The sequence below is a fragment of the Canis lupus genome, chromosome 22 (assembly GCF_048164855.1).
Source record: "Canis lupus baileyi chromosome 22, mCanLup2.hap1, whole genome shotgun sequence".
Classification (NCBI taxonomy): Eukaryota; Metazoa; Chordata; class Mammalia; order Carnivora; family Canidae; genus Canis; species Canis lupus.
The window spans coordinates 22,987,104-22,999,197 of record NC_132859.1 but is presented as its reverse complement, the minus strand read 5'-3'; the positions used below and the strand labels follow the sequence as shown (position 1 = coordinate 22,999,197).

At 36.9% G+C, this 12,094-nt stretch overlaps 2 protein-coding genes across 3 annotated transcripts in view; one reads left to right on the top strand and one right to left on the bottom strand.

Moving 5' to 3' along the window:
- Positions 1-12,094, bottom strand: part of ACAD11 (acyl-CoA dehydrogenase family member 11) — a 110,447-nt gene that overhangs the window by 49,823 nt on the left and 48,530 nt on the right. For both annotated transcript variants that reach the window (XM_072792758.1, XM_072792757.1), the window contains exons 12-13: positions 8,628-8,735; positions 7,017-7,115 (exon numbers count right to left, since the gene is read on the bottom strand). In XM_072792758.1, coding sequence (XP_072648859.1) covers positions 7,017-7,115; positions 8,628-8,735 — 207 coding nt within the window. The remainder of the gene's footprint in view (positions 1-7,016; positions 7,116-8,627; positions 8,736-12,094) is intronic.
- ACKR4 (atypical chemokine receptor 4) lies at positions 1,004-6,233 on the top strand. The gene is made up of 2 exons (XM_072792763.1): positions 1,004-1,135; positions 4,364-6,233. The coding sequence occupies exon 2, from the start codon at positions 4,373-4,375 to the stop codon at positions 5,423-5,425; it is 1,053 nt and encodes a 350-aa protein (XP_072648864.1). The 5' UTR covers positions 1,004-1,135; positions 4,364-4,372; the 3' UTR covers positions 5,426-6,233.

The following is a 12,094-nucleotide window of genomic DNA, read 5'->3' as shown; positions in this document are numbered from 1 at the left end:
TCCACGCACCTTTTTTTTTTTTTTTTTTTTTGGTGAGTTGGCTTAGCTACATGCAAAGGACCCTTCCTCAAAGAATGGTGAATAACAAGGAGGAGAAGCTGGCAGTATTCTCAGACTTAAATTGTGGGAAGATGAAGGAAAAGGAAGACGAAGGTCCAGTCAGTGACTTAGAGTCTCTTTTCAGTGAATCTACAAGAAATTTTGATCAACTGCCGGGAGAAAAATTGGCTTGGGTCTGAAATAAGCTCTCCAACTGGAGACTGAGCCTAGCTTTGCATGAGAAAAGAAATAAAGGGAATTGTTATACAAATACATGGAGAGTTCAGTTCAAATCAGAAGGGCTAAATCTGCATGAATCCCTTCTCTAATTTTTGTTTGTTTGGAAGCAAGGAAAAAACAATGTCCCCAGACTGAAGGACTTTGAAGGTTTCTATGCTGGTCTTTGAAAAAAAAAAAAAAAAAAAAAAGAAAGAAAGGTTATATAAGAGGGCAAGATAGTTTAAAGTCATGGGGAAAGGCATACTCTGGGGTCAACGACAGGGAAAAAATATAGAAAAACCAAGAGTAGTCTAATAGCTTAAGTAAAATATTAAATGATATGGCACAAAAAATATTGTTCTACAAATGCCTAATTATCATTCAGAATTTAGTCTGTGATAATTAAAGATAATTTCTTTTTAAAAAGAGAACTTTCTGAGTCAAAGTCCTTTTTCTTTTCTTTCTTAGACAAAATAACTTTTGAGAGTATTTCTCTAGATCCTACCTACAAGTGCTCATTAGCTGCCTTGATGCTCTCTAGAGTATATTTTTTTGGTTTGGCCTTTGGTTCCTCAGCTGCAAGCACTTTCTTGTTCCTTTCTTCTAAGTGGAAACTTTGAAAGGTCCGTAGTTTTTGAAACAAGATAGAATTCCTTCAAATTTGTACCCTAAGACACCTTGGAACTTGCATAGGACTTCACAGCATGGTGATACAAAAAATAAAAGATCAAGTGCTCACAAGGTTAAATTTCAGGAAAGCCCTCTTGGATGCAAGACAAAGGCGGGGTATAAAACGAAAACAAAAGTAGCCTGAGTTAAAGAGGTCATTTGATTTTACTCTGCACTCAAGACTGCTCCTCTCTGCACACTGAAACAGGTTGGTTTTTTCTTTTTCTCATTCTAACTTGGATAAGATTGTTTTTTAAAGCCCAAAGACTTTGTATGTTTACCTATGTAGAGGGAATCTTGATGCACAAAAGTCTAAATGTTAACATGCAAAAAAGAGCTATATAAAAACAGCTATGTACTTTAATCTTAAAAATCTGAATACAGCAAGAAGAAAATATTTTATTATTTCTGGTATTATTTTAATCCCATTACTTGCCTATGAAACTTTGTCAATGAGAAACTAGGTTTTGCTATACCATTTTTTCTGCTTTGTTTTACAAATGCTATTTTTTTATTCTTGTCGTAATTATAAAGACATCTAAAATGTGTTCCTATATATCTGCCAGAAGGATCATTTCTGCAAATAATTTCCATTCTTGTCCTATTTACCCACATTTTTAGTAAGATTCTTATTTAAAAATATACTTCCTTAATATCTTATATTATTTGGGCATATTATTCCTTATCATCAGGTTCTCATTTGAGATGAATGAGAAAGAAAGAACAAAGTTCATACTGGGTTAATAATTAACACATAAGAAAATGATGACCAGAACGGTCTTCCAGATTGGAACTTTTCAAAAAAACTTAAGTATAAACGTAGTCATTTTAAGCTGTTGGCACCTGGTTTATACATAATGAAAGCAGTTCTTCCAGGACTTTCTTATCAAGGCGCCTTCTTTGCTTTATTCATCCAAAAAGAGTAAGAATATATTTTTGGAAATGTACCATAAGATGACACACTGCTTTGAAAATAATATTTTCATTAATGATGATGTAAGAATGTCAGAGCTTCTTCCAAGGATAAAAATAACCAAACGGAGACAGAAAAGCTAAGGAAAAGGAAAAATAAAACTCAGCAGTATAAAACACTGAAAGTCATTTTTACATACATTTTAAAACTTGTGAATTCTGTGCAAGTTCATCTTAATAATGAACCAAAATGGTACAATAACTAATGATGAGACAAGAAGATTCCTGCCATATCATCTATCCATTCTAGACTAGTAACTCTACCTGTTTGTAAAACCTTAAGTTTGACAAGTATTTACTGAGCACCTAGTATATACCAGTCACTCTATAAGGTAGTAGTTATAAATCCAACAGGTCATACTCTTAGGAAACTAAGAAACCCATCTTTTCCACAGGATGGGGTCAATTCTCTGAGAATGAACGTGGGTATGTATGTAGATATTGGATCGGGAAAGTCTTCTGGGGAGGCGATGGCCAAGTTAATTGAGGAGGAATTGGCCCTTTAAGGGAAGGGCAGGAAATAGTCTATCAGATGAAGGAACAGAATGAGTAATGATGTAGACACGTGCTGCAGCATAGCATGTGCCAACAAACTGCTTGCAAATGAGTACTATAACTGTCTGGGGCGTGTAGTAGAGAGATGTAGCACAGCGTGGGTGCATAGTAGAGGGATGTAGCAGGAACCATGGGTAGGATCACATTATGGAGGGAGCCTTGGGCAATCCAGCCTAAGGAGCCTGGATTGTAGCTTTCAGGTGAAGAAATGGTCTTTCAGGTAAGGAATTAAGCAGAAGAGTGACAGATTGACATTTCAGAGACACAGAACTCTGTTGGCAATAAGAAAAATGATTTTGGCAAAGAGGTGGTAAAGAGGAATAAGAATAGCAAATACCAGTTGGGAAGGTACTGTAGTAGGTAAGAAACCCTGGTGGTTGAATTGTGCAGATGTGTCAAAGAGGGCAAATTAAGAGGAAGAGGCAGATTCACAATCTGTTTGGAAGGTAAAAATCAAAATTTAGGAGCTGACTGGAAATTAGAGATGAAGGTGAGGGAAGTCAAGGATAGTGTAGGCTTAAGGCTTAGCTAACTGGGGGAATGATGCTACTGAATGGTAGCATGCATTCAGCATGTGTGACAGGTTTTGAAGGGAAGTTAACTAGAGGAGATTTTGTTTTATAAAGGCCATCTAGTGAAAGTAAGAATAGGGGCAGGTTGGGTGGCTCAGCGGTTTAGCGCTTTTTATCTTTAAAAAAATAAATAAAAATAAAAATAAATTTATTTTAAAATAACAAATAAATTACCTCAGTGTTTATTCTTACTTTTTTTTAAAAAAAAATTTTATTTATTTATTCATGAGAGACATAGAGAGAGAGAGAGGCAGAGACACAGGCAGAGGTGAAACAGGCTCCATGCAGGGAGCCCAATGTGGGACTCCATCCTGGGACTCCAGGACCACGCCCAGGGCTTAAGGCAGCGCTAAACTGCTGAGTCACCGGGGCTACCCATGAATTTATTTTTAAAAATAAGTTTATAAATAATAAAATAATAAAAATAAATTTCTTTTAGATAAATAAAATAATCTTTTAATTTACTCTTGATATACTGCATAAGAACCAAAAAGTTGGGGATCCCTGGGTGGCGCAGCGGTTTGGCGCCTGCCTTTGGCCCAGGGCGCGATCCTGGAGACCCCGGATCGAATCCCACATCGGGCTCCCTGCATGGAGCCTGCTTCTCCCTCTGCCTATGTCTCTGCCTCTCTCTCTCTCTGTGACTATCATGAATAAATAAATAAAATAAAAAAAAAATAAAAAAAAAAGAACCAAAAAGTTGTATATGTAAAAAATATAATTTTTATTCCTTTTGTTGAAATCTGACTAACTTTTCATATTTTAAAAACTATTTTTACATAAAAATCATTACTTTGATTTAGGATTTAATGTTTAGGAAAATTCCTCAGGGTATTATTTTTATCTTTCTTGTGTAAATCCCAGCTCCTGCACATAGACTTGAAAAAACAAAGGATGAAGAACTAATCTTAGGGATGTATTCCAATGTGGCCTCCACTGAAGAGTTCTAAATTTAAAAAAGCAGCAGATTCAGCCGCACCTAGGTTATGGCAACAATCTCTCTAGTAAAAGAACAAAACATATGCTAGATTAAAAAGTGCTTCCTTTTACGGGGCGTCTGAGTGGTTTAGGTGGTTAAGCGTCTGCCTTCGGCTCAGGTCATAATCCTGTAGTCCAGGGATGGGGCCCCACGTGAAGCCCCACTTTGGGCTCCCTACTTGGTAGGGAGTCTACTTCTCCCTCTGCCCCTCATCCTGCTCCTACACTCTCTCTCTCTCATAAATAAATAAATAAATGGATGAATGAGTGAATGAATGAATGAATGAATTCTTTAGAAAAAAAGTGCTTCCTTTTAAGCAATATTAAAATGAATATTCTGTATTCTTTTTGACATTTAGAGTGGAGCCATGGCTTTGGAACACAACCAGTCAACAGATTACTATTATGAGGAAAATGAAGTGAATGGCACTCATGACTACAGTCAGTATGAAGTGATCTGTATAAAAGAAGAAGTCAGAAAATTTGCAAAAGTTTTCCTGCCTGCCTTCTTCACAATAGCTTTCATCACTGGAATTGCAGGCAATTCCATAGTAGTGGCAATTTATGCCTATTACAAGAAGCAGAGAACCAAAACAGATGTGTATATCTTGAATTTGGCAGTGGCAGATCTACTCCTTCTATTCACTCTGCCTTTTTGGGCAGTGAATGCAGTTCATGGATGGGTTTTAGGGAGAATCATGTGCAAAGTCACTTCAGCCTTGTACACGGTCAACTTTGTGTCTGGAATGCAGTTTCTGGCTTGTATCAGCATAGACCGATACTGGGCAGTAACTAAAGCCCCAAGTCAGTCAGGAGTGGGGAGAACATGCTGGCTTGTCTGTTTCTGTGTCTGGATGACTGCCATCTTGCTGAGTATACCTCAGCTGGTTTTTTATACGGTAAATCACAAGGCCAGGTGCCTTCCCATCTTTCCATATTACCTAGGAACTTCGGTGAAAGCATCAATTCAAATGCTGGAAATCTGCATCGGATTTGTAATACCCTTTCTTATCATGGGAGTGTGCTATTTTGTCACAGCAAGGACCCTCATCAGGATGCCCGACATTAAAAAATCCCGACCCCTCAAAGTTCTGCTCACAGTGGTTATAGTTTTCATGGTCACTCAGCTGCCTTATAACATTGTCAGGCTCTGCCAAGTCATAGACATCATCTACTCCCTCATCACTGACTGCGACATGAGCAAACGCATGGATGTTGCCATCCAAATTACAGAGAGCATTGCACTTTTTCACAGCTGCCTCAACCCAATCCTCTATGTTTTCATGGGAGCCTCTTTTAAAAACTACATTATCAAAGTTGCTAAGAAATATGGGTCCTGGAGAAGACAAAGACGAAATGTGGAAGAGATTCCTTTTGATTCAGAAGATCCCACAGAGCCAACTAGTACTTTTAGCATTTAAATGTAAAACTGCTGTCTCCTGCTTCGATACACATGAATGATGCTTCTCCTTCAGATAAAACATCTGCTTTATTGTGAAACTTAAATCTCAAACACTGTGGTGCCAATTTACAGCAATCAAGAGGTGGGGGAGGATGGGGCAAATGTAGCAGCCAGGAAGAAGAGGAAATGAAATAATAAATGTGCAAAACATGAACTTAAAATTAACAATACAGGAAAATAGTATTAACAGGCATAAATAATAAAGACACCATTCTGTGAATTAGACCATCTGAAACAGATTAATAAAAAGACATATTAAGGAGCATTTCTGATTTTAAATGATTTAAATTTTAATGTAAGAATAATTTTACTGCATGATTTCAGTAATTGAATAACTACACACAAAGTTTAATCCTTTTTTCCTGTTTCTTAGTTTATAAGTGATTTCCAAAGAGCCCAGAAAGAATAACAATTGAACAATCAAAAAATACATAAAAAGCTTTACTGGTCCTTTTAATACATCCCTAGTAAATTTCATTTTTTTTTCTTTTTATCCCTGATAAATTTCTGAACACATAATTTGCTTCCATGTTGTTAATTTTCTTTAGTAATAAACTGGCTATCCTGTTAGAAGCAATCTTTGATAATCATATTTACTCTAGGTGCCAATTTTGCAATTTCCTAAAGGGCTCATCATTTATGTGAATCTATTACTGAGAGTTGACTAAATACATTTCTTATGTATAGATTCTGATTTTTTGCTTAAGCACTTGTATTTTTAAGCAATAAAAATATGTGACACAATAAACAATTTTTAATAACATGTACATCTTATCTCTTTAAATATAATTATTTATAAATTATTAGAGTTCATTTAATATATCCCTACTGAACTTTAATTTTAATAGGTATTACAATGATCAATAGTGTGCACTAATATGAATTTTCTGTCACAAACTATAAAAAACTGTGAACTATAAAACTGAAGAGAAAAAAATGTTTTCTGTTTTTTTTTTTTAATTTTTTAAATTTATTTATGATAGTCACACACAGAGAGAGAGAGAGGCAGAGACATAGGCAGAGGGAGAAGCAGGCTCCATGCACCGGGAGCCTGACGTGGGATTCGATCCCGGGTCTCCAGGATCACGCCCTGGGCCAAAGGCAGGCACTAAACCGCTGTGCCACCCAGGGATCCCTGTTTTCTGCTCTTAAAAGAAATATTGCCTAATCAAGATATGCTATCTTAAAATTACTTTTCTTGAGATGCCTGTGTGGCACTGCTGGTTGAGCCTCTGGCTCTTGGTTTTGGCTCAAGTCATGATCTTGGGGTTCTGAGATCAATCCCCACGTTGGGCTCTGCACTCAGCATGGAGTCTGCTTAGAGTTTCTTTCCCTTTCTCCTTTTCCTCTCCCTGCTCCCACCCCTACACTCTTTCCCTCTCTCCTAAATAAATATTTAAAAAGAAATAAAAATTACTTTTCTTTTTTATCAAATATTTCTAAATTTGAATATGCTTTCAAAGGTAGAATTTAAAGAACTATGATCATGAAACTAATAACTACATATTCTAACATAGTAGCTGGGACAAAGGATGGATCTGAATACTCACCACTGCTCCACCATTTCTTGCCATTAATTACATAGCTGTCTCCATCTCGTTGGATGCTACATTCAATGTTTGTGGCATCACTTGAAGCTACATTGGGCTCTATAAATAAGCAAAGGTTGAATTTATAGGCAGGCAAACATCAATAATTTACAAAAGAGACTTTAGATAAGGAAATCTGAACTCTGAGGATAGAGGAATGTTCCTATCCTTTCCTCCTTCCACCCTGGTTCTCCTATAACTTACACTTAGTAGGTATTCAATAAATGTGCATTGGAAGAATGAACGAATGGATTTCGAACACTGGGGATCAGCAATTGTGTCCTTGTTTTCCTCACAGATACATGGTTTGAGATAACTCACTCAATCCTTTCTCCAATTATCAAAAGTAGATTAAAAATATTGTTCTTTATTGCCCACAATGGAAATCTACTAAATACTAAGATTTTGCAAGCTGGATTCCCACACCTAGTTTACTATCTTAGATAATTTCTAACTGTGCCTTGCAAATTCCATCAGTAATGCTTTCATTTTGCATTTTGTAAAGCCTGCTCAACACAATGTCTTCAGAAAGTTTTCCATGGGACACCCTCACACAATTGCTTTACTATATGGCATTTCAAAATGTACAGGCTAGCCCTCAATCATAGTAATCTGTACTTGTTACTATGCTGCTCTTTTAAATGAGTCCTTCTGATATTTTTTGTGTTCTATTTCTATAACTAGAGACCCATGGGGCTTCTTTAGAGAGAGCTGTATACTTATTTTGTAACCTCCAATTAGTTCTTTGTAGACAACATCATACTGCAGATGTTCGATAAATGTCTCTTACTGATTTTAAACGGAGATCCGTTGTGCTATTATAAATATATGCAATGTTATAGAAGACTTTTAAATCTGGCCAAAATTATAGCCAGATGACATTTAGTTTAATAGTAAGCTCAACTATAAAATGATGACTTTTTCCTTTGAAGAATTTTTTTTAATTTAAATTTATTTTGCCAACATATAGTATAACACCCAGTGCTCATCTCATCATGTGCTCTCCTTAATGCCTGTCACCCAGTTACCCCATCCCCTCACCTACCTCCCCTCCTTTGAAGAATTCTTAATTGCTGCTTCCTATGTACAAATGGTACCAAACCCATTTTTATTAACATGCTCCTAATTTTACTTCTCTTCATGATCATAATTTGAACTATGTGACCAGCATTGGTGAATGTTGTATTTTTCTAGGTTTATGGCAGAATTAAGTATTTTGTAACTACAATAAAAATTATTACAAAGATGAATATTTCATAGATAAGAGCAAAAAAAGATAACAGATATGCATAGATGGCAATTTTAGAAATGTAAGTCAAAAGATTATGAAGTTAGGTTTACTCTGCTGCTAAATGCCTAAAGTAGACTACCAGGAAACATCACCTGGTATCCTCCCAATTCTGCACATTTAAAAATGTCAAAATTTGAAACTGAGCTCAAAACAAACATATACACATCTCTGTCCATGGGCAAATTTGCCTGAAACACAGAGTCACCTCTTTCATTTCTTTACATCATCCATAACTCCAGGATGACTGACTGCACAAGGGGAGAACCATGATTTGCTTTTACCTGTCATACAGAAGCAGGAGGCAATGTTCCCTTGAAGAAGAGGCTCGAGCCACTGCTGCTTTTGCTTTTCACTTCCATATTGGTGGAGCACTTCCATGTTCCCTGTGTCTGTAAGTAATAAGAAAAAACATTTCTTTTGCATTTAAAAACCTACCAATGTAAAAAAATAAAATAAAATAAAAACTTACCAATGTGAAATCCAAACTTTATGTTGATAATATACACATGTATCTTTTTAAAGCAAATGTTTGCTTACAAAAATATTTTGAAACGTAAGAGTAAATATGATTTTTTATGAAGGTACACCATAAATAGTTATAAGTATATGGCATTTGGTGCATATTCAACTTGTGTTGAATTACACACACTTGTCTGCTTCACCTCAATAAAGCATGGCTTTTTTTTTTTTAAGATTTTATTTATTTATTCATGAGAGACACAGAGAGAGAGGCAGAGACACAGACAGAGGGGAGAAGCAGGCTCCTCAGTGGAGCCTGATGTGGGACTCGATCCCAGGTCTCCAGGACCATGCCCTGAGCTGAAGGTAGATGCTCAACCACTGAGCTACCCAGGCGTCCCAATAAAGCATGGCTTTAATGACATCTGACTCAATTAGGACTAAGGGAAACAATGTACTGTTTTAATCTTTCCTTGCTATCTTGTAAATATGCTTTGCTAGGATTAACTGCAGTGCTCCTGGAGAACAATTATTATTCTATGCTCTACTGAGACTCCAGTGCTGAGACTCCTGCTCCTCAAACATACACTGTACTAACTTTATCCATAATTCCTAAGTAAATTTCTGCTCCTGAACCACTTCCATTGTGAGGAATCTCTGATTACCTAGTCAGAAATATCTCCTTCCTCAAACTCAGAGAGTAATTATTGTCTTTTTACCTATACCATCACTCTTACTTTTGTGTACCCCTACCATCTAACCCCTACCATCTAGCGGAGTACTAGGTCATATCTCAAGAATGCTAAATACAGGTCAGCCCTGGTGGCTCAGAGGTTTAGCACCTGCCTTCAGCCTAGGGCCTGATCCTAGAGACCTGGGATCGAGTCCCACGTCAGGCTCTCTGCATGGAGCCTGCTTCTCACCCTACATGTATCTCTGCTTCTCTCTGTGTGTGTCTCTCATGAATAAATAAATAAAATCTTAAAAAAAAAATGCTAAATACAAAATCCCAGATGGAAAATGACAGCAGATAACTTCAAAGATCCTTTCCAACCCTCAGAAGGCATTGTTCAGTTACTGATACACTAGTATCAGTCTCATATAACAAAGGATGCATCGGGGATCCCTGGGTGGCACAGCGGTTTGGCGCCTGCCCTTGGCCCAGGGCGTGATCCTGGAGACCCGGGATCGAATCCCACATCGGGGTCCTGGTGCATGGAGCCTGCTTCTCCCTCTGCCTGTGTCTCCGCCTCTCTCTCTCTGTGTGTGTGACTATCCTAAATAAATAAAAATTAAAAAAAAAAGAAAAAGAAAACCTGAACAGAAATGTCTGTTTCCATTGCCTGAAGGCTCTCATAACTTCTCTGTTAGATAAATGCAGTATCCTGTCTTCTGTTTCTTTAAAAAAAAAAAAAAAAAAAAAAAAAAACCAACAAAGGATGCATCATGTCTGCCATGGAGCAAAACATTCTAGGAGCTTTTCTCTGATATCTGTTCCTATCAAACAACTAAAAAAAATACTATTTAAAACCTTTCCCTTGAAAACGGATTACTCATAAAATTTTTTTAAAAAGATCTATTCAGGGATCCCTGGGTGGCGCAGCGGTTTGGCGTCTGCCTTTGGCCCAGGGCGTGATCCTGGAGACCCGGGATCGAATCCCACGTCGGGCTCCCGGTGCATGGAGCCTGCTTCTCCCTCTGCCTGCTTCTACCTCTGCCTGTGTCTCTGCCTCTCTCTCTCTCTCACTGTGTGCCTATAAAATAAAATAAAATAAAATACTAAAAAAAAAAAAAAAAAAAAAAAAAAGATCTATTCATCTTGTTTTAGAGAGAGAGATAGATTAAAAGACTGTGCAGTGGGGGGGCAGAGAGAATCTCAAGCAGTCTCCTCCCTGAGCAGGGAGCCTTGATCCCACAACGCTAACCTAAGATCATGACCTGAGCTGAAATCAAGAGTCTGATGCCCAACTGACTGAGCCACCCAGGTGCCCTGATTATTCATAAGATTTTCAGGAAGAATTTTTCAATATCACCTCTAAACATGACTTGAACATGGGGTGCCTGGGTGGCTCAGTCAGTTAAATGTCTGCCTTTGGCTTAGGTCATGATCCCAGGGTCCTGAGATCAAGCCTCACATCAGGCTCCCTGCCCAGCGGGGTTAGCCCACTTTTCCCTCTCTTCTGCCGCTCCCTCTGTTTGTTCTCTCTCTCTCAAATAAATAATTTTTTTTTAATTTTAAAAATAAATCTGACTTGAAGGATAGTCCCTGAAATGCCTATGAAAACGGAGTTAAATCCAAGTTAAGTCTCTCAAAATGTGTTTCCACTCTGTTCAGACACTACTAACCAAGCCAAAGTTATATTAAAATGCACAAAATTCCTAGTAGATTAACATTAGCTTAAAATTCTTTTTGACTGAGGGAGAAAATGAGCCTTGAGATCTAATTAATGAAGCTCATTGTTTCCTTTGCTTATTTTAAATTCATTGTTTGTTATAGTTCAAATGAGGTAAATATTGAATAATATCTTTCCAAAAATTGCAAGTTTATTCTGAGAAGCTGGCGAAATGACACTATCATTTATAGGCTGGTAAAAAGTCCAGATAAGTTACTTCTACAAAAACAATCCATTAAATCAGCCCAAAGGCCCCCCAAATTTTCTAGTAATAGCTATAGAATTAAAATAGCTATTTTCAACATTCTAACATAAAATGTCATATGACTTCATGAAGAGCAAAAAAAGAAAAGACAAATTGGAAGACTACATATGTTTCCTATAAGCCTTTAGAACTATTTGGAAAGCTTGAGTAAAAATTCATCTTTTAAAATTAAGAAACCTTCAAAGCATTTAATTGGCATCAATTACATTCCCTTCTTTATCTGTTTTGGAAATGATCTAAAACACAATGCCCCAAGGCCTTCATGAAGATAATTCCACTACAAATAGAAAACGCCTAGTTTTCTACTTATGATTTTATACATTCTTGTTTGCTGACGAGAGTTGCTGATCATACTTTGGCCAAAGAAAATGTATTTTCCTGCCCAATTTCAAAATTTCAGCAGTTTGGTGATATTATTTAGACAGTATAATTGATATACTCATGAAATGTTAATATTAGAAATTATAATGCTAGAAAAATGACCTTCTAGTGAAAAGTGAGTTCATGGGTCAAATGGAGAAAGAGTGGCAGAGCTGTTTCTGCAAAGGAAGTCTTCTATAGCGTTATTTTTCATATTATGACCCATTAGTATGTCATGAAATTAATTTAATGGAATATGGTGAGCATTCTC